Raw genomic sequence first — 27,974 nt, 5'->3', positions numbered from 1 at the left:
TAAGGAGAAAAATAAGAATAAATTCGAAATCATTTTATCTTTAGCCAATTGTTTACTGGAAGAAAAAAAAAAATAAACATTTAGGGATTTCTATAATCCTTTTCCCTTTATGTATATAAAGAATTTAAAATATTTAGTTCGATTTTGATCATAGAACATCTCGACTTTCACTTCTTTTTACCATTTTTTATTCTGTCGTAGATCAATAAGAGAAAGTTAGCTTTTAAAAATAACATTTGCCAAGGGTTTATTAAATATAAACATGGACGAGGAGTGAGCATAACACATTTATAATATATATATATTTTTTTTACTCAGAGAAGATGGGATAATAGATATTTATGCGATGCTAAGACCAGATAGGTTGTACTTTACTTATTTTTATTTAAAAATGCTCTCAGAATTTCCTGATAATTCAAATTTAATGTATGGAAAGTCGGAGATTTATGCAAAGTAAATTAGAATCTGGGAGCGGTTATCATTCCTTTCACTCGTTTTTTTTTATAAATATTTCTACCCCCTCCCCGCACGTGTTTTGAAGTGGAAATTTCAATTTAGTTTATTGTTTATACGAGAATAGAAGGGAATTTTGATAAAGCTAACTACAATTAAATCAAATTTTACGTACCGGAAGATAAAATTACAAATGCCCACCTCCCCCTTCCATTCGGTAACGCCTGCAAATTATACGGTAGAAATTAGTAAAATGGAGTTTTAAATGTTTGAAAAACTCATTTAGTGGTGGTGTGACGTCAAATCGAAAACAATCGGGAAAGGAGGAAGTAAATTTCGACCGGGTGTTAGAGCATGCGCCTTTCCTATCGGGTTGGAAGCAAGTTGAACCCGTCATTCGGGAAGCTGGAGTGGAAAGAGGCAGACGTCCATTGGAGAAATGGTGGAAGATCGTCATCTCGTCTAAATTATTATCGTTCGACCCGACATGGAAACGTTATGTGGATCTAAACTATACCCTTTATTAATATGTGGATTGTTGTTTATCGTACGATCGTCTCTAAGCGAACAGGGTGAGTAGAAATTTTCTTTTTTCTTTTACTTCTTCCCCTATTTAAATTCCCTCTTCCTATCTACAATTCTTCTTTCTATCTACCATCTTACTCTATCCCCCCGCATCTTCTTCTAAGTGAAAAACTGTCAAATCGGTTAACGGGGATGCTGCACGTGCCAATGATAAAAGATGAATTATATCGAAATCAACCGATGAATGTGTATTGAAAATTTTAAAAGTTTTTATATCGAATATTATTATAAAGGCGGGGATTAAAAAAAGAGACGTTAAGGGTGAAGTACTGTTTCGATTTTACTGAGAAATTCCCGCTAACAAGTTGTCCTATAAATGTAGCAGATGGTGTAACAATTGCAGCTTTGCGGTTAGACGTGCCGAGAATTCGCGATTAAAAAGAGAAAAAGTAGATATACAAAACGAAAAAAAATAGTAATATATATATAAAATAAATAAAAAGTAAATCGTAAATTGGTGACCCTGGGGTATTTTACCGTTTAGATGTAAAGAAACCATTAAACTGATTGAGCGTATCGAACGTTCGTATACTTTATCTGTACGTCAGATTATGTTTATGCATCAGTGAAACGTAAACAAATAAGCTTTCCAGTTCACATATTTGCTCTTTTGGCTCGATTTTAACGTCCAGACATTCGATAGATTCGACACAAAACAAGCAAATTAAAGACCGATTTATTCGTTTCTTCTTTACAAAATAACCGATTATATAAATTAAAAACGTATCAGACACTTATTTACAGGCGGTAGAACGATAAAAGTATAATTTTATCTCATTTATATATATATATATAACGTATAAAAATACAGTATGTTAATACACGTACATTGATATTATAAAGAAGTAGAATATAATTTTATTTTTCTCATTGGAGCGAAGTAAATAGGTCAACACTTCCCACAAACTTTCGAAAATATAGTTTGTCATTTCAGGTTTTCTTCCCACGTTTAACTTTCAGGGCACCGCATAGAAATAGTAGAAGATTACCGAGGGGGGGAGAGAGAAAACAGTAAAAAACTTCGGGGATATCTCCGTAATTTTTTCTACCCAAAAAATAATAAAAAAAATATTGATAACGGGCGTTTACTAATGTAAGATGGGCTATCTGATGTCGAGCAAGGTTAAGCTTACTTTCATAGTTTTCATGCTCTGATGGCTCTTTTTATAACCTTCCGACGTCCTTCCTCGTGCTTAAGTATGGCAGATAAAAGAATGGCCATTTTTTATTTATTTTTCTATCGTGTTGACTAAGTTACTCCTCTTTCATAATTTAAAATGATGGAAAATTAAAGAGTTTTCATTAAAGAATCGACTAAATTTTAAAGATAAAGCATTGGAAAGTTGTAGTTTTCTAATTATTTACGCCGAAGATTAAATGTTTTCATCGATTTTACGTACCGGAATTTACAGTTGGTTGTTAAAAAATACGGTGTTTTTTTTTTCTTGTTTAAATAAATTAAATTATTTAAATATTCAATATATAAAATACTTTCCATTCGAATACTTTTTGCATCTGTGTGGAAATTATGATAAAAATCCCAGGATATTTTTTTCCTTTGGATAAATTTATATTTTTTTTTTGAATAAAAATTTGATTTCTGTTCGGCACGGCTTTAAAATTTTTCTCTGTATTTATTTATTAAAATATTTAATAGAATTTAATCATATAATTTTTATTTAAGAATTTTTTTTATTATCAATCATAATTGAAAAATCCGAAACCGAAAAAAAAATGGGAATTAAACTGTCGCCATTTTTTTCTTTCTTTCTTTTTGACGTAATCATAAGGGGAGAAAAAAATATGTCTGTCAATTATTTAAATTTTTAATGAAAAGAAAATAAGGAATTAGAATATTTCGAATGCGATTAAGTAATAATTATGTTACTTTTTTTTTAAGTCTGGAATTTCTGTTGTAGTATTTAAAAGAGGCAATTTTCTATCAGAAATTTAACGATTTTCGTCTTTCGTACGTCATTTTTCTTTGTAGAAAAATAATAGAAGCGAAGTTACGTCTTTGTTGCTTGAATTGTACTCGAAGACAAATCTAAAATGGAATTTTCTCTGACAGATTTTATTTTTTGTTTAATATCCTCTCGTCCGTCGAAACATTTCTCCGATTAAATAAATATATTATAAGAAAAAATTATACAAATTAAATATATATTTTCGCATAAACTGATGGAGGAATTATTGTTTCTGCTTTCTTGTTTGATCCGAAACGAGAAATCCGGCACGTAAATGGCGGAAAGTCGTACAGAACTTTTTTTAAATTCGACTTTCTTCCGCGGAGATACAATAAAATAGAAGAGAAAAATTAAAGATTTCCCTTTGAATTCAAGCATTGACGGGTTTAAGACTCGAAAAACGAAAAAAAAAACAAGGGTACAAGATAAGTTGGCTTTTTTAACCCGTTTTAAGCAAAGATAAATTCGGTTTTTATACTAAAAACTTAAGTTAATGTTACTATCGGTAATTCAATTCGTTGGAATATCTTAATGAGGTCTTTTGTTACAGAGAGAGTTGTGCTTTTTTTTTCTTTGTTTTTTTTACAACACTAAAGGGGGGAAGAAAGACATCGAAATGCGTTTGTCAGTTTATCGATTGATACGCGTTACTTACTTTGTTGCCAAAATTGAAACAGTTCATTGACAAAATGAAACCCGAAATCCTGAAGAGAACTTATCGAAATACTGATAAAATCTAAACAGAATGTCCTGACACATTCCAGATTTTTTTATTTTATTTTTATTTATTCCGTAACAATACACTAAAATCCAGTACAAGGCACTGTTTATACCGTTTTAAAACGTCGAGTAACACCGCCTAAAAATTATATATACAATAAAACCCGTGTGTTTTAATAGAGAAATTGGCCGTTCGGACGGGTTGCCGTTTTATTAAAGGTTATATTGTATTGTATTTATCGAAATACTCGGAGTGTTAATAACTGTTAGAGCGTAAACTATAAGAGCATCTTGTAGAAAACTACTCTTAATAAATATATTGTTAAAGTTGCTGTACGTTTATAAATGTTTCCTTCGACATTAATTATCCTTTGACCTAATATTTAAGGTATTTTTTTTCCCTGTTTTTCCTTCACGGAACACGTTCAACCTATTTAATTTTCCCTATTGATAAACAGTCGGGTGATGGAGTAATAATAAACAACAACGTTCGGATATTAATTAAATTGAACGTTTTAATAATGGCAATTTATTTTTACATTTTATTAAATTAATTAATTAAGTTATATAAGTCATTTAAAATTCTTTTCTTTGCTAAGGCTTTTAACGTCGGTATTTTATTATTTAGGGAATATTCTGCTCGTTGAACGAACGTATTGATGAGAAAAATTGCCAAACAAACACACGATTAAAAGGAAATATATATATTTTCCTCCCCCTTCTCTTTCGATTAAATTGTCTTTTTATTTGTATAATTTAAAGAAAATAATTTCGGATTCGTCGACAGAACGTACGCCGCTTCGTGACTTTCTGCAATTCCTTTTTTTTTTTAAAAAAACAGCTTCGTTTATAAATAAATCGGAGAAAATTGCACGATGCAATTAAGTGTTTTTAGATTTAAAAATAATTTTAAAATGAGGGAAAAAAAGTGTTCTAGATGTGTTTTTTTTTTTGCGCTGGCAAACGAGGGAAATTACGCGCTCAATATCCCTATCGTGCGCGTGTTTTTTATGACGTAATATTTTAAGATAACGTCATAATGCGACATTATCGTATCAGGCGTGACGTAACGCGAACGTGAATCAAACTTAAGGAAGAACCTGTTATGCGCGAACTCCTCTAGGTTCACCTAACACGAAATATGTGTTCCATTTTACCGAAATCCAATTTTAACCCGAAGACGTCATGGCTGTATTCAATTTGCTTCTCGATTTTCTTCCTCCCCCCCGTTTCTACGCCTTCGACTCGATTTCGGTGGAGGGGGTAGTGGAAGGGTTTGATCCTTACTCGTCTTTAACGAATAATTAATTGTGTTGGTTTAATTAACCGATTTAATGCCCGTCGGCCGTTTCGTTTCCGCGAAAAGGTCACGTTCGGGAGCGTGACAGAGTAAAAGCGACCCCACCCACTCGATAACGGAACTCCGGTTACACGTCACGCGTGAAGAATTATGAAGAACGTGACGTGAAGATAAGTGATCGCTAATAGAAGATTGAAACAGTGTAATGGGATATAGTACGTGGCTGGATATGTAAGATATCATTATATATTTGTCCTGGGAGAGATGTCCGAAATGAAAAATTATTGCACTGATCCAGACTATAAAAAGTCGATTGAGACGGTAATAATCGTCTCGACTTCCTTTTTATTTTCTAAAAAAAAGAAGAAGAAACTTACACGGGGGTATCGAAAAAATTTTCATTAACCGCCCGATCGAGCAATAACTACAACGAAAACGAGTGAGATGTATGCAGAATTTACTGGAGAAAAATGCATGGCGTGGTGTTATTTATGCTGCATTCTGTATTTACGTACGTTTATACCGTACAATAGTGTATTGCGAGGTAACAGACGTTCTCTTTTATCGTTACGTAATTTTTTAATGCCACGTTACGCGTGAATTGCATAAAGTCGAACGGAATATTCTGAGAAATTTTCCAGATCTTATCGGTTACGTGTCGTTTCTCGTGTTAAAAATTACAATACACGACTTTTATAAAAACTGAATGCATTAGTTATTATCGACGAAAGGTGAACGTTGAGCGTGTATTTCGAGAAAATCAACCGAATTCGGTAACTCGTGATTTAAATTTAGAAACGTGTACAAAAGTATTCTTTAAAAACAGACCTAACGCCTCAAAAACACCCGATATATTCGAATGAATTGTTAAAATACCTGACTAGTTTAAGTGTGGATATAAATCCGAGTGTATAAATTTCATTCGATTAATATTTTGTTTATCGTATAACCGAATACGTGACGAACACGGCAATTTATCTAGAACAATGCATTAAACACAAACCTGTATATGATAAATAGCTATAACGTTCTTCTAACAGAATACGAGAATGTTCGCTAGGTAGGATAGAGATTTTTGTAAGAAAATTTACAGTACGTTACTCTCTTCTATAAGTGTTTTAACATTCGTTACATTTAGGTTTATCTCTGTGCATAGAGCTGGAGTTCATCATTACACATAAAGTTCATTAGGAGGGCATTAATAAAGGACCATTTATCACAACGTGCGCACTTACATCAACCCTCTAACGTTTTATAAACGATGCGTGCAATCTTAGCAGGACTTTGAACTTAGTCTTTGTTTCGCCTCCAATTTACGTGTTGTAAGAAAGAATAAAACAAAAGAATATTTATTAAAAGTAAACCTAATCGGATTATTGTTTAGAAAATATTAAAACGGGGCTACCGGACGAATCACTCGGAGTAAATATTCGATATGAATAGGGGAGAATTATTGTCTAGAATTAAAATTCCTGCGGTGTTTCTCAGCTTTCCGGATATAACCTTTTAACATTCGGAACTTCATTAGGAATATTGATTAAAATGATAATAAAACAGCCGATATAAATGCGGTTAAGAAAGCGCTGGTAAATCTTATATTATAGAAAATGTTGAACTTTTGCGTGTTTAACAATTCAACAGCACGACATTGCGGCTGGAGGATTTAAGCGCAGTCAACAAGATTATCACATTATGTTGCGCGAAATCTTATTTGTTATCCTTTCTCTTTCTAATTTAATTAATTCTTTCATTTTCGATCCGGAATAAATTTCATATTTAGGTAATCGCAGATTCCGTCCGAAGATCGCATCTTTTAAACTGGATATGTAAATCGACTAACGGTCAGTCTTGTCATTCGGTGACGTCACAGGCGGGGATACCTGAAGATTGAGTCAGCCAATGTGAACCGTTAAACCTAGATTGTCATAAAACTAGTTTTGCACGCTGGGTGGAACTGGAACATTAAAAGGCGGGGAAGGTCAAACGGTTTGATTTGCCTCCCTTCTGTTTTTTCTAATAATTATAATTCCATTACGTCGAAGATTTTTGCTTAAAATTTAATTAGTGAATGTATTGAGTTGTCAGAAATGATTTTTTTACTCCGAATCTACAAAGATAAAATCGCTTTTATTATCCGATTATCGGTTTAATTTCGTAGAACTATTGAAAAAATATGCCATCGTCCAGTGATTTTTCATATCCCTAATCTTTATAGATTATCTAGAACACGAAAGGAGCTCTGTTCGACAGAAAGCATTGTTGTCGTCATACAAGAAAGGTCAGGTTGATTTAAAACGAAAGTCAATATCGGGTTAACCTTAAATGTTTTTCCAACATTAGTGTTTCTTTCCGTGTCTAGTGTACCGAACACCACAATATTCTGTTTCTGTGACAATGCTCTTGTTTACTGTTTTTAGATACAGAAAGATTTCGAAACGAAACACGCCGGCATAAATTAAACACGAAGATGTTCTAGATTTAACTGTAATAAATTTATTAAAATATATTAATTTATTTTTATTGCCCGGCACGATTTTATTATTGTAAACGTTTAGTTAAACTGGATCATTCGAGCGGCTCCGATAGGACTGCCTCTTTTGGATGACCATTTATTCGATATTATCGATTTTGCTCACTTAAGTACTTATCGTAATGGAAGTTCGTATTTTAAATTCGTTGACGTAGGACGAAGTTACGAAGCATAAACTGCCATAGGATTATAACTCGACCCCAGTGATTCGTTATAGCGCCAATAGAAGTCCTTTTGCAATGCCCGAAATTCGAATAACTTCTAAGCTAATTCCTTCGATTTAGCGAGCGTACAGACGAACGTGTTCACGTGTAAAATTGCGATTTATGCCGCTTTGCGAGTCTTTAATTCCTAGTAAAGAAAGGGGCATTTTGAAAATGAAACTAGTTTACTCTTTAAGAAGGATGTATACATTAAAAAAATAAATATATATATTATTATATTTATCTTCTGGTATATCGGGCGCTTAGTTTTAAATTATTTAGTGTCCGCTGTAATAAATTAGATGACAAACGCAGTGTGTAATACCGTAGGCGATTTGGATGCTTCCGCTCGTTGCCTCGGAATCGGATTGATGGTCCAAAAATATGCAAATTTTAACCCGTTAAGATGGAAGCGTATTGCTTTAAATACCCCGTGAATGATCGTACTTCGTAAATAATACTTTGCACCATCGAATAATTCGAGAAATTGAAGTACAGTAAGGAATTCCCCATCGCGTTAAGTGTACGAATCAATCAAGACTTCAATATCGAATCGATTTAATATCATAAATGAAAAATTTGCATGTTTTAATTATGAGATAAAGGTTTTTTTTAAAGTTTTTATCGATAAATTTCGTTAAGATCCGTCCAATTCGATAAAGAAATTGGTGTTCGTGTTTATGTGCTCACAGCTTGGGAATCGCTTACTCCAGAGCTGCGAGTGGCTCTCAATCGGAAAGACGAGTGCAGAAAACAAGTCTCTTGATTATTGTTACATGGAAAATTTTCTGTTTTTTTATTGTTTTATTCAATTCTTATATCGATCAGTTTTCTAAAAAAATAAATATGGAGCCGAGTAACCGAATAACATTTGAATACTTCTTTGCAGTTAAGAAAAATCTTCAAATTTCCAGAATATTTAATAAGTTAGCCGAAAAATACGGGTGAATTTCTGCAGCCAGTTTATTAAAACGTGGGCCAACGAATAGTTATTAAAATACGACATTTTTACTTATTATTTGAGAATATAATTGCAACTCCTAAAATTTTAATCCATTTTTATTTGTTTTTTTTTTTTTTTTTTTATCGATCCCGACTCAGACAATCAAACGACTGCGACACGGCAAAAGGTTGTTCGGCATCGATACCGGAACGTACCTAATAAGGATTTTATTCGGCCAAGAGCGATGTTACGTCACACGCGTTGCGGGTTTTTTGTTTTAATAAACACTTGTTCTCGTTTAATACGTCACAATAATCGGAGCCAGCGCCGCGGCGCGACGTTTTCCTGGCTTAAAAATGTATCGAAGCTCCATCTAGTGACGATATATAGAATTATCTGTATTTTTTTTTAGTCGCGTAATTTGCATAATACCGAGTTAAGCTTGTAGCTTGATTTAATGTTTGGTAGAATATTCCTTTTTTCCTCTTCCGATAAACTAACGGAAGATTTGCATATTTAGCTGACAAGATTGAAAATATATGAAAAATTCAATTTTACTTTATAAGATATAACTATTTAGCATTTAAAGAATAGATATTTTTGTTAGAAAATTCAATTTCCTACTCCAAACCAATGAATAAACACTATTCTATTAGGAAATCGGCGAATCAGAAAGGGGAGGTTGAACATATTAGAGTTTAATTTTATCATCAATCACTCGTTAATCTTAGTGAAATGACACAACTTCCGTGAATTAATGGGTTTTAAATTAGGATTTTCCCTTCCCGAAATCCTAATTACTGTATAATGATGATCTTTGTAAAGCCGTTTTATTGCCAATATTTTTATTCGTATGCGTTATGATAAAAACACCATTTATCATTGTTTATATCGGGCTTGCTTTTTCGCATTTTCTAATTGTTAATCACGTGACTGGCGTTTTTAAAAATATATTTTAACACTTTAAATAATTATTATTATCCGAAATTTTTATAATAATAATAATAATGTTCGATAAATTTCAAAGAAGCAAATTTTAAATATACGCGTAACCCGTACGACGTGATAATTTATGAATGTTTGCCGACTACCGAATTTATTCGAAAGAAATAAAATAAAAATTTTTATCCATTTTTAACTCACGATTTTGTTATTTTAATGTTTCTCGTGCGGAATATAACATTAATAACTCGTTTCTTTTCCAAAATAGTTTTAAATTTAACATTATATATATATTAATTTTTTAAAAATTACATTTAGTTACGTAATTTATGACGTTGTCTCCTGGAGCAGACGACTTTTTTTTCTTTTTAGAAATTAGCGTAAATATTTTATTACCGTTTTAATTATTTTAATTTATATAAAAATATTCCCATCGAAGTGTATAATATTAACCTTATTTTTCCGATACGGACGAATTTCGAATGTAAATGACTCGTTTGCCGTCTGCCGAAACGTCCGAACGAAAGCGGTCGCCATGTTTTTTTTCCGTTATTCGTTCGTTCGATGCTAGAGGATCCGTATTAACGTTTCTGGCCAAATTATCACGTTTTTTAAGGGTTAAAATATTTGAGCTGCAATTTGAAAAAACTGTAAACCTAAAAATCGTCCTTCCTCAATCTCGAGAACCGAGTTAGATAGACGAAAACCGAGGCAGGATACGGAAAGGGTAGGGGCAAGAAGCTCCGATTAACTATATACGAAGTTCCGGTATAAATCGGAAGTGACGTTATTTTAATTCAAAAATCTTCTCCCGAGTTAGACGACGGGCACGGCGTGAGCTGTTCACAGCCAGGCACAAGTATTTGTAAAATATAAGTGATTCCTACAACACAGAATTATCTACCGTGTTATAGGGGGGGTCTACTGTATCGCTAACAGGAAAAGTCTGATGTACAGGGGCAAGACTACTAATGGAGATGATATATATTAAATTAAAAACATGGTTGAAAATTGTTAAATTTTTATGCCGGAGCTTTGAAAATTTTGTTAATTATGCAGCGGTGACGTATCAGTTAACGGGGAAGGAAGAGAATACAGGAGCCGGTAAGTTTATTTTTAGTTAGAAAATGTCTAAAATGAGCGTAAATTGGACGTTATTAGCGTTATAATTATAATAATTATCTGAATTAGCTTCAAAACGTGTTATTTGAAGGGTTTTTTCGAGTGTTAGACAAGTGGGCGTTCGCCTTCTGATCTAACTCGAGATCCATTTTTTATTTTTTTATATAAAAGAATCAATGGAAAAGTGGAGTTATTTAATTGGTTAATTGCACGCTTTTTTTCTATCCTTTCTCTAAATACGACTGCGATTTAAACAGAAGAATAGGGAGAAAAAATATTGTTTTTGGAAAATTCACTAAGTCGAATATCGATCGAGTCGGGTAGAGTTGTATTAAAATTGGTTAATTATGGCAGGGTTAAAGCGAAAGAGAACACAACCATTCGGTATTTTGGGTTGTAAATTAAAAATCGCCTTTTAAATCGTACTGTTTTAATAGGCAGAAAGTCGAATTAAAACGGCAGACTCTTGGACATTTTCCAAAATTTATTAATCGATCAGAGGAGAAAATAGAATAGAAAATTTTAAGTAATATTTATAAGGGAATATCGTAGAATATTTTACTTATAGAAGATATAAACTGGTGGAAAACTATCTTTTCTGCCGTTGCCTTAACAAATGGGTTGTAATTTGTAGTTTCGGTGCACGTGAACGAACCCGTTAGCCAAGAATTACACGGCCGCCTCGACCCGCTTTCTCTTTTGTTCTCTGCCAAGTCATTCATTGCCTGCTTTATGGGGCATTGTGGTAATTGTATTAATCAGTTTCGTCTTTTGAAGTTTGCTTTGGACTCGGATGCAAATCTGCAATTTAAACAATAAGAGACTCAGACTCTCAGGCGCACTAAACTCGAATTCCACCCCAGGCATTCCTATTAGTTTCGTCTACGTCCGATTCCCTTCCGGGAACAATAAGATTTTCTCTTTATTCCCGACAAATTAACGCGCCGCATTACCCGCTTCCCCTGTATTCCACCAATTGTTTTTTTTAAAAAATCTTCTCCATTTTTTTATTTTTAAAAATCGGACGTAGACCAAATTTAGTAGGACTATAAAATTTGCTAACGCTTCCCAGATTTGTTTTTTTCCCCTTTAAATTTATTCCTTCGCTTTACAATTTTATGACCGGTTTCTATTATAAATCTTCGGTATTGCCTTGTATATATTGGAAAATGGTGCGATTTTCTTAAGAATTCTTCCCCGTAGAACCGATAGAACTTCCATCTTTTCTAATTAATCTTAATAAAAATGCGCTCCGTAATGAATTGCCGTAATAAGAATAATTACATTTTTGTAGGTAATTTAATGGCCTATTACTCGATAAATAACAATGCTGCGGGTATGAAATAATCGTGGTGTAAATCTTATAAGATTTTTAATCGTTGCTTTTAAAGTTTTATAATTAAGTCGGATTCATAAATTAGCTTTAAATGAATTAGGTAAGCCGAATAAACTAACGCCGGGTTATTAAATAATAATAGAAAAGTTCCCTCTCCGTTGGTTGATTTATGTTACTCCTAAGGTTATCCTTTCCTCGGATAAATAAAATTGATCAAAGATTCGTAATATGACGGTTGTTACCGTGGTAACGTTTACGTCATCGATCAGATTGATAACGGATACGTCTTATTTGTTTATTAAGAAAAATATCGCCGGCATACTAAAAAGTATGGGGAATTAATTAGGGTGAAAAAAACGGCGCGTGCTATTCATCTAGTAGGAAATCGGATTCGTATATATATATATATATGTATTTCTTCCCTACTTTGTCTCCCTTTGTACTTTTTTTTTTTCACTGTCGGAGTCATTTAAGAAGTGAATAGTCTGTACAGGAAAATTGCCTGTCATACGAGATAATCATATATCAGGATGGACGGAATTCTGGTAAGGAACATAAGATATTGATGTTTCCACCACTCGTCGTTGCTTTTCTTCGACGTTTGTTTAGTCAAGCATTAAAAATATGTCGAAAGACTCTTCCAGTTTAAAAACAAACGCCTCTAATGATGTCTTCTTCCCTCAAGACCTTTCCACGTCCCGGGTGCTTTTTTCATTACGTCATTGGGGATCTCGGATAATGGATGTTTAAAAATGGCCACTCCTGCCTGCGTGCCCATTTAAAGTCTTTTTTTTTTAGCCCGAAAAGTATCATTAATAATAAAAAAAAAACATTTTTACCTGTAGGTGAGAGCTGACAGTGAATGATAATACCCAAACTGTTGACGTCAGAAAGTACACAATATGGAAATTTATTAATGCACACAACGATTTTTTCTTAAATTATTTATTAACTTAATAAGATAGCTCTTTACTTATTAATATTATTTTTAAATTAGGATTTTAATTATTTAAAAATTCGAGTATAAATGCTCTTAAATCTATATTTATTTATTAATTGAAGATAATAAAATATGTCGCCGGCCGAAAAGCTTATTAGGATGCAATTCGAAAACATTATAGACCTATAAATTCTTTGTTTAATCTCGAAAACGGAGACGAAAATCGAGACCAAATACGGAAAGGTTAGGGGCAGGAGGCCCCGGTTAACTACATACGAAGTTCCGATACAAACCGGAAGTCACGTTGTTTCTATTCAAAAATTTTCTCCCGAACGGAATTGCCCGCACGATTCCGTTGCTAACAGGAAAAGTATGATGTACAGGGGCGAGACTACTAATTTAAGATGGAGAGCGTATATTTTAGATTAAATAAATTAAAGATTGTGGCAATTTTTACGCTTTTCAACATTAATTTTAGGAAGTTTTAAGGAGTAAATTTATCGCCCAAAGGTTATTTAAAGGTGGGCGAACGTGGCGTTTATTGAAAATGCATTGGGGAGAGCTGGAAATCGTCGGAAAAAAGGAAAATAAGATGCAGTTTGCTCTTCCTGTCGGGAAGTAACCGGCGCTATCCGATTCCCAAATAAAACTAGCGCTCCCAGTCACGTCGAAGCTTAGCTCCGGGTTGTCAATAATCACACCCGTATAAAACCCGAAATATTTATGACGTTAGAAACGATTATAAACGGGCGGATTAACAAATTTAGGCAGACGCCTTTTCGGCTTAATTGGTAAAATATGCAAAGCGATATTAAAAGGCGAAAAGGGGAAGAAGAATTAAAGGAATTCTGCAAGACACCGTGATGATTTCGCTTCCCGTCGGACTTATAAAAATGAATATTTTAAGCCGAGTTTAGAGAGTAAATCCAAATATAATTACGACGATATTCGCGGAGAAGTGTTCCATTGATTTTTCACTAACCAGTTTTACGATTGCGGGAATTATGCGTTACCGTGTTCCGTTTTACGCTCCGAGTAATATCTCACGGCGCCGTTTGCATTAATTATGAAAAATGGCGAAAGCAGCATTTAAGCACGTGCCGCGAGTAAAAGGTCTTCATTTGAACTCGTCCTTATTCGATAATTGGGATTTATTATTATTATTGACAAATTCCCCAAATTTCCAATATAATTATAAATTGTCAAATTCTGGTGTACGAAAATTACAAACTTTATTTTAACCACTGTCACGCGGTCACAATGCCGTCTGCAATTTTTAATCATACTTTTTTTATTGATTTAATTTATAATATACGCTCTCCATCTCAAATTAGCCCCTGTAAATCATACTTTCCCGTTAACAATAGAGTCGTGCCGGTTTCCAGGGAAATTTTTGAATTAAAATAACGTGATTTCCGGTGTAAAACGGAAGGTTTTATATAGTTAATCGGGGGGTTTCCAGCCCTAACGTTTCCATATCCGGTCTCGTCTTTCGTCTATCTCTCTCCATTCTCGAGATTAAGGAAAGACAGACGGACGGACGGTGTTGAGGCTTATTGTATATACGTACACGCTCGGTTATCGGAAATATTAAATTACAATTAATTAAAATAATTGAAAGAATACTTTTAAAAGTTAAAAAATAAATAGATGGAATAGATTAGTAAATTTATATAAAAGGAATCTCTAGCTTTTGCTGCGGGTGAAATAATCTGTAATGTTTGTTTATTTCGTTGCTGTTTACATTCCGTCTTTTTGTTAATTCGTTTTTAAAATTGCTGGAATTTTTATTTCCATATTTTTCTGCCAGATGAACGGCGAAATAAAATTGGCATTTTTCTTTTTTGCTTTAGTAAAATTGTATTTTTTTTTCCACGTTAAATCATTAATTACCTCTTTTAATTAGATTACGTATATAAATAATTAATGGGCCGAATTTAAAATGCATATATTTTCTTTCTAAAACTATTTGGTCTTCTTCGATTTCAATAATTAAACAAGTAATATTTACCTTTCTCAGAAGATAAAAATTAGTTTTTACGTGTAAATAATATGGATAAATCTCCAAACAAAGAGATTAATTATGTACAGTACGTCCATACCACATTGATGATGATTAATTAAAATTTCCTTCGTCTCGTTTGTTTATTAATAAATCAATTGGGTCGCAATTTGAAAAAATACCGTAGATCTATAGCCTAAATTCCACCGTCTGTCTGTCTGTCTGTCATTCCTTAATCTTAACGGAGTTAGATAGACGAAAGTCGGGACAATATATGGAAAATTTCTGGCCATATTAACTACGTGATACTGTATATTATTACGTCGATAAAAAGCGCGAGATAACGACGTTTTATTTAAGTGCGTATCGTTCGGCATTCGTCAGTATTTTTCGTTCCGCACGAACGGAATAACTGATCGATTATAATTCTATATCCATGCATGTGAGACGATTAATTTCGCCCGAACGAGCGGAACTTGTCTTCGATGTCAACTTTAGTTCCTTTAAAAAGTAGGAAATTCCCCCAAGGTATACACTCCGCTTTACCTACTTTACCATTCTCCGGGCACTTAAAGGAGATAAGGAAAGATATTTCGGACAGAAAATATCTCAATAATAATAAAGAGATCAAAGAAAAACAAAAGGTGGTATCCGGTTACTGGAGAATTCTTTATCGAAATAGGGAAATCTGAAATTCGCTTTACTCGCCTGTCAAGTCAAACAAAATATCCAATACAAAAATCTAGCCGTTTGATGGATTTCTCCCAAACTATTTTATATACAATCCAGTTGATAAAAATTGTTTTGACAGTGAAACAAATGACAAATTTGGAAAACAATTTCCAATTTTTACTGACTGCCATTGACGTCTGTCTCCAGTTGGCCAAACAAAACTTTCTCCTTTTCTCTTTTTTACTAAATAAATAAATAAAAACTTTTCTTTTCCCATTTCGTTTTCAATGCAATTCGATATTCCTAAATGGTTCCAAAATAAATCCCTCCTCTTCCACTGGCCACAAAAATTAAGATTTAAATTAGCGGCGGAAAGTTTTCTTTTAATTAAATCCAATATCCTGGCATAAAGGATGTAAATAATTTTCTATTATATATTCATAATTTCATTCAAATATCTTTTTGTTTTTTTTTTAATTTCCTATTGTTTTCTATGAATATTTTAAAGTAGATTTCCTAATGTCACTTTTTCCTTTTTTCTCTCTCTTATTAGATCTTATAATATTTAAATTTTGTTTCATTAATGAAAGCATTCAATCACAATTCTTCTTTAAGTAGCCAAAAAAAGAAATATCCTTATGAATAACACCAGATGTTACCAAATTCTTGATGGAGATCATTACATTTTTTTTTTGTTTCATTGTTAGTAGAGAAAAAGTACGTAATTTCTACTTGTTCGATCTGTACCGAGATAGAACTTCCGCCTTTTTTCTCCACTTTTTCACAGGAGGGTCTTTAAAAATTACTACCGCTTTTACGTTTATATTTAACGCTTCTGTTACTTTATACACAAGTGGTAATCTGTTGTTCCTTGTAATTGCTACTTATTTTTTTCGTCGGTGTATTTTTCTGAATTGAAGTAAATAGGTAAAAGTATAGGGAAGAAATAATAGAAATGTATGTGTATTCTTCGGTTAAAAGCTTTCGAGTGTTTATAATCTTTATATTTTTAAAAACATATTTTGAAATTGTTAAATAATGAATTTTTAATCTTACGAAAGTCTCGTTAACTAATGCGTTTTGACAATTTACTAGGCTATATTCTCTAAATGCTGTTTTAAAGAACAATACCATACAGTATAGGCTATACACTCTATATATATAGGCGAGCCGAGAATGTAATATATACATCAGAGAAAAAGTATGATGATGGGTCAAAAATGCCCCTCCCTACTATTTTTTACATTTTCGGACACTTGGAACCTCAGAATGCAAAAAATTCGGGGATTTCTTCCGTATATATGGATAGTATATGTAGGGGGCACGATTTTGTTCACCCTCTTTCCAGCTTAATAACTCCCCTGTCTTCTGTCGAGAATTTCTGAAATTTTGTAAGGAGATTCGTATATTAGGGAAATCGATGCTATTAAATTTTGGTAGTTAAAGGTTAAAGGGGAGATAAAAGGGGTGGCGTATCGTATCTCGAGTGGGGTCGGAGTTAACGATTTTAGAAGTTATTAGCATTTACAATTTTTAAAAAACTCATCTCTACCCTAGAAATTAAACTTTACGCCATTTTATAACGATTATAATTACGAAAAGTTTTTAATAATAAAATATGGTAACAGATGGCGCCGTACGCAGTTTTAGAAGCTGCCGGGAAAGTTAAGCAACTCGTTGCCGGATTTTGGCATCTTTTATTTTTAAGTTTAATATGCAAATATTTGGTATTTATAGAAGGTAATTCCGAACTACAGAAGCGGGGGATATTTATTAAATGCCGTTTGGGCCGGGTATTGTTTTGAAAAATACTTTTCGAACGTTGAAATCGATAAATTTTAATGCCGAATTTTTATATCGATTTTTTTAAAACGTACAAAGTCGGATATAATTATCGATCTGACCGCAGTACTTTGTCAGAGGAAAATTGATTATTTCGTCATTCTAATGGTACTCTCTGCCGATTTTGATAATGATCCTCGACTGTTTCGTTTTATTGCAGAAAGAAAAGTTATTTGTGTACAGAGAATTTTCCTCGTTGCTAATTTTAAGTCCCAGGTTGAATGAAAAATAGGCACGGATACGTGGAAAAATTTATAAATGTTATCGGGCGGATTACGGACGGAAGAATTACAAGGAAAAAAAGAAAAAATCTTCAAACGTATGAATATTTTATTATTAACGTTAAAAATATAAATTTAACGGATCAATATCGGAAAGACAAACTACTCCGCTTTAAAAAATAATAATATATTTGGTTAGAGTATTATTCGGAACGAAATGGGCACGAATACATTAAATTTTAACCGTGTTCTTCGGTGGGACTCCTTCGGTATTCGTCATTTCTTTAAATTATCGTCGATTAACACGCGAATTAAGAATTTCCATCGTTCGCAGTTAATTTTATAGAAAAACGGAAACTTGCGTTTAATATTTAATACGCCATTTTCTTTTTTTTTTAATAATCCGGATAAATTAGGAGGAGTTGTCGTCGAAATTTGGCATTTAACGGGCGGGTGGTGGCTGGTTTTTTGTTCCCGTTCCACCTAAACGCGTGGAAGAATGGCAAATATTTATTTAATTATCAAAGTTATTAAAATGCATCATTTGGAATAGTAATGCCAAATAATAGGACGAACGGAGACGAGCGACAGATTAAAGGATTAAATGGGAGTTTCGCGCGAGATGACGAGAATATCCAGCGTACGCAATTATGAATTGTGGCCAACTTTGGCTCTCGACTCTTCCTCTCCCCCCTTCTCGTATTTTTGTCCGGGAAGGGTCGGTTTTGGCAATTAAATTCATCCTAGATAAGGCGAGGGCGGTGGAAATACGTGCGGGAACGTGGCATTCTCTTTTGGATTTATAGGAAATTCTCGGAATTCCGGTTATTGCGGGAGGAAGAAATATTTTTTAGCCACAAATCCTCTTTGCCAACGGAAGCGACCACTGGCAACATTTCAAAGCTTCAATCGGAAAATAAAGAGAGAGGATGAAGAGAGTAGAAGGTTTTCGGACAGTTGGGCAAAGCCCGACTGAAGGGAAGATCCCATAAGGGAGACAAAACATCTCCCCCGTGACTAATAGTGCGACTTAGAAAACCGGCCGGCGCGGTGGCACACTCGTCCGTTCTGCCATTACTTAACCGGAAGCGGCACCGCACGTGGCTCCTTTCCGCCTCCACTCGGCCATTTCCGGTCTCTAACGCCAGCGATAAAGAGTCCCTTTCGTAAATAAGAACAAATTCGATCTCCTGTTCGAATTAGACCGGAGCTTTTCCTATCCGTTTCCACCGAAGTCTAATAACTCCCGTATAAACGGGGTTATATTTATTTAACTGCCGCAACGAAATTTGATGCCGTAACGTCGGCCATAAAAAATAAAAGTGGCAAGAAGCATTTTATTTTATTTTGTTCCGCTATTTAGGCGCTTCCTCCCCACCTCCACCCGGCCCAGCACTTTTGTTTAACGGAAGAAAAAGAGGAATTTTTCAGAGTCGTATTAATTCCATTTTTGGAAAGAATTTTACTTTTAAATTTCCGAAATTTTTTTTTTACTCCTTTTCCCTCGGCACCTATACGTTGGGCAGATTGGCCACGTAAACGTCCGTTCGACAGTTATTGCCCGAAGTGGCATTTAATTCCATTTAGGAAATGGGCATTAATTTTCTTCATCGGTAGACGAGAACGGAATTAAATAACGTTTAGACCCATTCCACCGTCGAAAAACGTTCCTCGCCCGCATGGGAAAATCCTCCGGAGTGGGCACCATCCAACCAGAAGGGGGGGAAGATAACCTAATAAAGAACCGGTACATAAGACCCGGCATTAAAACGGGTATCGAAAACGCATTAAATAATCAAATTAGCTAATAACTCGCAATTTCGAAGTACATTAAGCGCGTGTCTGGTGCATGCAGGAATGTCATTAGCCGTTCTTCTCTTTATTGCAATTCCCTTTATTGTCGACCGAGGTACGTAGTCGGCAATAACGGCGCAGCAGGTAACCTCTGGCAGACACCGTAGCTTCTTCCTCCTCCATGTTTTTACCGGCTTCTCCTATTAAGCCATAAATTCGACCGACTTCCATTCGCGGATGCCGCCGTTTAACCCAAGAACCAAACTTGGGAATCATAAATCACGTGGCGGGACGATGACCGGCAATTGGCAATCTTCTATCGCGCGGTTATTAAAACCGGGCGCTAGAAAGAAACTGGAGTAATAATTCATCCGCAGTCTAATTGCTACCGTTTAACCGTTCCCGGATTGGCGCAGAAGATCAAACACTCGCGCCCACCAAAGGATTTTTTTTTTGTGTGTGCCCGCGCGCGAGTGCCGCGGCTCGAAATCCTTAAAGTAAACGTTTATTAAATATAAGCGCGGAGAGGTAAACAAAAGGATAAATCGAAATCCTACCGATGTTTGCTAAACAGATGATTATCCGGATTCTGGATAATTAATTAGAAGTTTTCCGGAAAGCGATGCCACCGGATCGCGCGTATTTTTTTTCCACTGGCAGAAATGTCTTCCAGGTTCCTTTTTTATCCGTCGGCTCTCCCATAAATTAAGATTAAAAACTCTCCGGAGATCTTCAGATATATTCGGAGTAGGTTTTTACTTTCCGAGAGACATTTGCATTTCGGAAAAATGATCCGAATTTCGGGAAGAAACAAGACAATGGACGAAAGGTTGCGTGTTAAATCACTGCCTGCAAGAATATCTGATGAATTTTTAATTCCCGTTCGAAATTTTCTGTCATTTGCAATTTTATTTATAGGAACGGAGGCGGAAAAATTTATAAGAATTTCATTAAATGATCGATCGGCTAGGAAACCGTCATTTTTTCTTGAGGATTTTCCTCAGCCCGGGGATTTTACATAATGAGGGAGGTATCGTCGTTCGTCATCCCTGCTGGGTTATTCTTTCCGGTGACGTATAGAGCCGCGGAAACACTTCCATTAATGGAAAGAATTTAATATAAATTTAAACGGGACGTAGCCGAAGAATTCTTCCAGGTCGAGAGACGAGGAAAATATCAATCTATATCCAATTAAACCATTATAAAATACGATAGGCCCAAGCCGTTTTGCAGACAAATTTGTATTTTAGGAAGAGATAAAATTTGCAAATAAGAGTAAAGGGCAATAGAGATAAGGCCGGAAAGAATATTAAACGTTACAAGTTTTAAAAGGGTCGTTGCCAGTCGAGAGAGAGCGAAAGTTCTTTATCAAAAAAGAGTGTTTACGTTGGGGATTGTTTGAATGAATTCGGAAGACATTCAAACCGTTTTACGATTTCTGTCCGTGTTTGTCGTTTGTCGGACCCGGGGCCGTAAAATTCGGTCGTTGTCGACGCGATAAAATGCGAATATCTACTCGCTATCTGTAAGGGGCGTAAGAAACTTCGACGTCGCTTCCCGCGGAAGATAGAAGAAAAGGCCAGAAGTTGGGCTTAATACAGACATCTGGCTAATGGTTCCCCGGGGGACGACGTACATTTTCTATTTTTATCGCCTCGATAACCGAAATTTTATGTCTTCGGGTAACGATCCGAGTAATTTTCGTCGTTTCCTACCTTTCCCGGTGACAAATTTGTTTATCCTACATCCACTTTAACGCTTCTTTCTTCGCGGCTCCGGATGGCTTCTTAATCCCTCGCCCGATTTACAACCGGCATCTTTGTCCGGACACTGCCAATTGCCGTCGTAACCGGAAACCCGATTACGAAATACCGTTGGGCTTTATTTCTTCCTTTCTTTTCCATTTATTCGGCAGAATTTCCTCTCGAGTTGGTCCGACGTACCGCCACCGGTACAGTTCCGGCCCGGGATAACGACGGATGCGCATATTTTATAAAGTTCCTAATAAGAAATTCCGGTCGGAGCGGAGGGAGCAAATTACGTAAGAGAGAATGGCGGAAATAACGGTACGTAACGTCCGGCCAGCGACGTACGATTTTGGAAATTCGGTCACGAAGCCAATAACGAAAACGGGCCGGGCCATTAGGATAAAGAAAGGAAACGGGGACGGGTATAAAGCCGTAAAGAAATAGCGTAATTCGCGGGCTTGATGAGGAATTTCCAAAAACTTTCTTAATAACGGAGTTTGTATTCGAGGGAGAAATAAAATTGGAAAGATCTCCGGGCTCTCGTTTAACCGTACGCGGGCGGAATTCTATATCCGGAAGCGACTCACCCTTTATCGAATTTTGATGGCCGAAGCATCCGGGGAAAAAGAATAATTCACCCCGGTAACCAGAAAATTGCCGGATGGCCCGCGCCTATTCGGGCGGGCCGGGCCCTTCCTTTCCACTTTTAATGCGCGCGCCGGGCCCAGGCGGCTTCCAATTTCAATTTTTCTATACTCGGTCCGAAAGAGGCATCGATCGGTCGAACGACACCGGCTAAATAAATAAAAGGGAGGAAAATCGACCTATCGGTTTTGCCGCCAATTTACCACGCCCGTCGGCCCGCGTGGTTAAACCCACGGCCCGACCGCGGCGGTTAACATCCGCTCTTCTTCTTCTTCCCAACAACTCTTCCCGCTCGTCAAACCGGAAATTAATTAATGACTGGCGCCATCTTCGCCGCGCCATCTACCAGACGGCGCGTATTTATTTCCGGCCGATTCTATCCCCTCCGCAGAAGGCTCCGTAGATAAGAGCGCGGGTTTGACAATACGGAAAATGTGTCGACAATTAGTATTTTAGGGCGGACGAGTTGGGAAAATCGGCCCGAATCCGACGTATTTACTCTCGTTCTTTCCCTTCTCCGACAGACAATGCGAAAGAAAACACTTAAATGATTAAATTCCCTTTTTTTTCAACCTAAGCGCTTTTAAATCATTAAAATTTCTCTTTTCTCTTTTCGACCTCGGACATTTTAAATCCACGCGCTCTCCTTAATAAATGCCGACGGCCATACTTAAATTATTAACGCCCTCTACTTATTTATTTATTTATTTTTTATTTTTTTTTTGCAGTCGACTACGACGTCACGTGTTCCGGCCAACACATGAAGGTTACCATCAACCTGGAAGACAACGGCACTCGCGTCTATCTGGATAAAATGAAAGGTTACTCGGGTAGGTGGCTTGGCACGCGGGTAACTTATTTTGCTACGTATTTTTTAAATATCTCTGGTTGCAGCCTGTCAGCCGAAACTGAAGGGAAACGTGGCTGTGTTTAAACTCTCTCTGACCAACATATATAAATGCGGAACCATCAGGATGTACAATAAGTTAACGGTGAGTGACGTTTACCGTAATAAACGGCCATCTAACTCGCGCCTTTTTTGCTTTTTTTAAGTAAAACAATGAGGCGGGGGGACCGTATCCGGCCCACGGACGGGGGGGGGCGAAGAGTGGTTCCGCCTTCGCCTAGTCCGGTCGTTAATCGATAATCGAATTATCGTGGTAACCGAGGACGTTTACGCCGTCGGAAATCGTCCTTATTGTTCTTCCGGCGGAAAATTAAAAGTAGAAACTAAGAAGCTTTTCCGTCGCCATTTTAATGTCCTTTCGTCCCTTTCCAGGCGGAGGGATTCCCCCTCCGGGTCCGATCACCGGTAAAAGGGGCGGGACCGAAGCGGGAAAATCGGGGGGGGGACGGAAACTTCCACCCGCCGAAAAGCCGGGGAAAATTCGGCGACTTCCGCTTCTTTCGGAGGGGGCGAGAGAGGGGACGGCCAAAACCACGGATTCGGGAGCGACGGAGATCGATCCGCTACGGGGGGATTCTACCCGGCCCGGGACGAGGTGGGAGTAAGACGGAGGCGAAAAACGAAGGCCGGTTTTTCACGTCCCCGTCGGTCCGGGGTGGCCCAACGCCGGGCTGACGGGTCTTCTTCCTCTTTCCTTTCAGGGCTTCAAAATCTATTATCATCGGATTATTCTAGAGCGGAAGTCCGGACCCAGAGACGTGCTCCTGGTCAAGTGCGTGCTGCCGGCCGACGGATCCAGATACGTTCCCCACAAGAAGAGCAGGCGGGACGTTCTTCCCGGAGACTTCTACGAACCCGAGTGAGTACCCGGACCCTCGACCGAGGGGAGACGGCACAATTTCGTTCCTCTTCCGAATTATTTTCCCCGGCGGAAGACCGACGGGTGGAAATCTTAACGGCTGTCGACCGCCGGTCGATCCTTCCGCCGCCTCCCTCTAACGGCGGAAACCGTAATTAATAAATTCTTCCCAGACGGAGTCCAAGTGTTTTTTCCTTTTTATTTCCGAAGAACGGCGGAAGTAAACGGAGGGGAAATTCTGCGGTTTTTCCCCGATTAATTGTCAATTTTCGCAGCAGAAAAAGTATTAACTTTTATTAATACTACTACAATAATTTCTCGTACATCTTCCTCCCGTTTTCTATACTTTGACACTTCGGGCAAACGGCGAAATTTTCAAAAATTCACAAACCATACGCGCCCTCGTTTACTTTTCCACCCGCTCTGTTCGGACACCGCGAAAACGAAAACCGGGAGACTTCGGTTGCCGTCCTCCGGAAAAAACGCCCGGACCGGAAGTGGCCTTTCTTAATACCGTTTCCGTTTCCCGCGGAAACTCCGGACACTTAAATAAAGCCCCGGTGGATCTTACTTTCAGATTCCTCAACATCACCGGATCCATAGTGAAGTACGCGCCCGTGCCCTACCTGAACCTGGCCATCCGACAGAACGGAAGAGTGGTGGACGCCGGCGTCAACGTCCAGCCCGGAACCCCCCTGGAGATGGTCGTCTACCTGGACGAGAAGAGCGCCCGTAAGTGCCTTCCTCTTCCGCTCTTTTTTAATCCCCGGGGCGCCGGCGGAGAAGGGAGAAGAGTAGGAGGCGCCGGGACGTTTCCGTCTTCTCTCCTCCCCTTCCCCTCCGCCCGAACTTTCTTTCTTTCTCTCTTCGCTTATTTAATACGGTACTTATTCCGCCGTCTGCCTCCCACAGCAGTGTACGGTCTGCTGGCTAGCTACCTGAAGGTGACGGACAACACGCCCAAACACGAAGAGGTCATCGTCATGAACGGGTGAGTGTCCGCTCCCGGGTCCTCCCCTCCCGTCCTCCCTTTCTCACTCTCCCGGCCTTTCAGGTGTTCCATCGACCAGTACATCTTCGGTAACTTCGAGACACCCGACGACGGAAACACCCTGTCGGCCAAGTTCAGGGCCTTCAAGTTCCCCGAAACCAACTACGTTCTGTTCGTCGGCACCGTCAACATCTGTCTGCAGCGATGCAAAGGGGTGAGTCTCTTCCTCCCTTCTGGCGCTGCTTTCGTTTCCCCTTTCAACCCTCCCCTTTTTTCCCCAAGGTGCCATGCGGTAACGGCAAATACGGCTTCGGCAGGAGAAAGAGGGACGTGCCGTCGGAACTGCCCAAGGACACCAACCGGCTGTACGAAGTGGAGATGACCACCGTCCTGAAGGTGGAGTACTCGGCCGACCACTTCCGCCCCAAGAAAGGTGAGACGGCGCCCGGACCGCGGCGCCCCCTCCCGCCGGAAAATGACCTCCGACCTCTTTTTCGTTTCAGATTCTCTCTTCGGAAACTTCGGCCGACTTCCCGCTTCCGACGGATCGCTCTCCCCTTCCGACCACCGACTTCCGGCCGCCTCGGAGGCGGCCCCCGGCCCGGGGGCCGGGATCTCGCCCTGGATTCTGGTGGCGGCGCTGTGGCTCCTGTCCCTCGACTGAGGCGTCCGCCGGGCCCCTTCGTTCACGTGCCAACACCTCGACTAACTCGACCGCGGCCGGGTCCCCGTCCCGGGTGGCGGTATCTAGCGGTGACGGGCCGAACTAATCGATCCGCCGTACTCACCGGAGGCAGCTATTTTACTTAGTCTCTCTCTCTCTCGCTCTGTCTATCTCTCTCTTTCTCCGTCGACGGGTGGGCGTCGGCGCGCCTTTTTCTTCTCCCGTCCGTCGGTGTGGGGGAGCGAGGACCCGGCGTTCCCCCCGTCGGCGGCGGGAACGTCCTCGGCACTTCGGAAAAAGTAACGAAAATCGGGTGGGGGACCGCCTCCCCGCGGACGACGGACCTCATTTGTATAACTGTAAAAAAGACGAGAGTTATTTTACTCCAAAAACACGAAATATATATATACAAAAACAGTCACACGTTTGACACGGTTTTAATAAAAAAAAATACCCGCAATTCCTGGCAACTTGTGTTTTTTTTTTGTCGGCCGCCGGAAATACGTCATCGCGGACGACGGGAAGTGGTCGGGGCGGACACTCCGCACCCATCTCGGCCGTAAGAGAATTGTGGAAAGGCGGCTTTTTGCCGGGAACCTCTTCTCGTTTCCCGCGAGACGGTCTCTAACCACCTCCTTCCATTATTTACGGGGAGGAGGATTCGACTATTTCGTCTTGTTCCCTAGAGAGGGCGCTTCTCTTGGCCGGCGGCGGGCGTCCCGAAAGATATTTTTCCTCATCCCGGCGGACGAAACTTTTCCTTCGTTCCCCCGTCCGGCGGGAATTGCTCTGGACGGGAAGAGGAAAGGAAATATCCTGGGGAGAAGGAACACGTTTATCCAGGAGGAAAACGCCGTTTTCTTCCCCCGGCGCTTAGTCGGACCAGGAATTAAAATTGGGAGCGTCCGGAAGAAGGGCCAGTCGTCCCGACCATTTTCATAAATAATTAATAAATACGTAGAACGAGCGGTGGGGGACGAAGTGGTTACCATCCCCGTAACTTAAGGTTACTTTTACTAACAGAAACCGAAATATTCCGGCGCGTTTTATTAATAAAGAAATTCGCTCTTCAAAAGAAATAACGTGGAAAGGGGAACGGGCTCCACCTCGAGGGCGGCGGACGGTCCCGGATTCGCGGGTGAAAATTTCACCCAGACAGACTGAGGAAAGTAGAAGAACCGAGAGGAAACCATCGTCTACTTCGGCGGTTCCCAGAATGGGCCCTACCGCTCCCAGCGGCGCAAAGAAGCATGGGGGGCGGCAAAGGGTCTTGGAGGACGAGACTCGGCCGAACTGTCACCATAGGGGAACGAGGGTGGGGGTCAACACCCCTTTCTTCTATTAAAACGGGTAAGAAGAAGCATTGCGTGAAATGGTTTCCAGATATCGAGAACAAAGTATGGTAAAGACACAAGTGATAAAAATGGGCAACGAGCCCATTATTATCGGATCGAGTGACTTTCAAATAATGGGTTTTAATACAGCTGTATAAAAGGCTTTACCAGGCGAGTCAGATTCTTAGAAAAGCTTTTGTAAGAATATTTCCAAGCCAAAAAAGTTTGGGAATGGTCCATTGGCCGATATCCGAAATTCGACACGAATTACTGATTAGAAATGAAAGCTGGTACCGTAAATAGTAATGAAATTATTTATTTGATCAATACAAACACCCGATTATTATTATTATTATTACAGTAGATCGTCGTTTATCAGAAAGTCGGTTATCCGAAACGTTGGTTATCCGAAAGTCGGCAAATTTAAATTTTCGCTACTGCTGTGGCGCTGCAATCTTTGGCTATATCTTGGGTTACTCCAATATTTTTTATGTTTGTGTATGTTTTAGCTGGCAGCACTGTCACTTTTGTGTAGTGTTTTTCGGGGACTGTGTGTCGTGCTGAATCGAACGTTTTTGTTAGTAGATAACTTCTAAAGTATAAATTTTTTTCTTTTTATACTTTTCAATATATTTATTTTGTTTGTAAAAAATAAAGCAATAATTTTTATCGATACAATAGCCACGATTATTATTTTAAAAAGTTTACGTTAGGCTTAACATCGACGAAAATTCAACGCGAAGCGACACGCAACGGAGAAAAATTTCAACACGGGATGGGTTAATGTATTTTTCGTACATGATCGGTTATCCGAACAACCCCAGTCCCAATTGATTCGGATAAACGACGCTCTACTGTATTATTATAAGGACCCATTCGCATCGTACAGTAAATATAATGGATCCATCTGGCTAGAATCTTCATTATCCGGAGTTATACGTTATACGGTTGGACAAATGAACACGAGATTTTGTTATAAAATGAAAAAAGACTTAATTTTGAGGGTAAGGATGAGTTTCATAAAACATAAAGTCCGACCTCTCTCGAAATACGACGAATGACACTCCTCCACCTCTTCATCCCTTCAACTTTCAACAGTCCAATTTAATCTCATTAAACCCCGTAATACACAAACGTATGTGTAAAATTTCAGAAATGTACGACAAAAGGCACGGAAATTATTAAGCTTCGAATCGGCTGAACAAAACCGCACCCCCTCACACACATACAAATACACCCATACATACAGAAAAA

The 27,974-nt window shown here is 38.1% G+C and overlaps 1 protein-coding gene across 1 annotated transcript; it reads left to right on the top strand.

Moving 5' to 3' along the window:
- The first annotated feature begins 796 nt into the window (after positions 1–796).
- LOC111622647 lies at positions 797–27,133 on the top strand. Its single transcript, XM_023365059.1, has 9 exons — positions 797–1,025; positions 22,694–22,795; positions 22,860–22,957; positions 23,574–23,731; positions 24,309–24,463; positions 24,644–24,722; positions 24,786–24,936; positions 25,005–25,155; positions 25,226–27,133. The coding sequence occupies exons 1-9, from the start codon at positions 941–943 to the stop codon at positions 25,384–25,386; spliced, it is 1,140 nt and encodes a 379-aa protein (XP_023220827.1). The 5' UTR covers positions 797–940; the 3' UTR covers positions 25,387–27,133.
- The last annotated feature ends 841 nt before the right edge of the window (positions 27,134–27,974 follow it).

This window comes from Centruroides sculpturatus, unplaced genomic scaffold (assembly GCF_000671375.1).
Source record: "Centruroides sculpturatus isolate CEXI.00-Female unplaced genomic scaffold, Cexi_2.0 scaffold340, whole genome shotgun sequence".
Classification (NCBI taxonomy): Eukaryota; Metazoa; Arthropoda; class Arachnida; order Scorpiones; family Buthidae; genus Centruroides; species Centruroides sculpturatus.
This window is presented reverse-complemented; position numbering and strand designations above follow the sequence as displayed.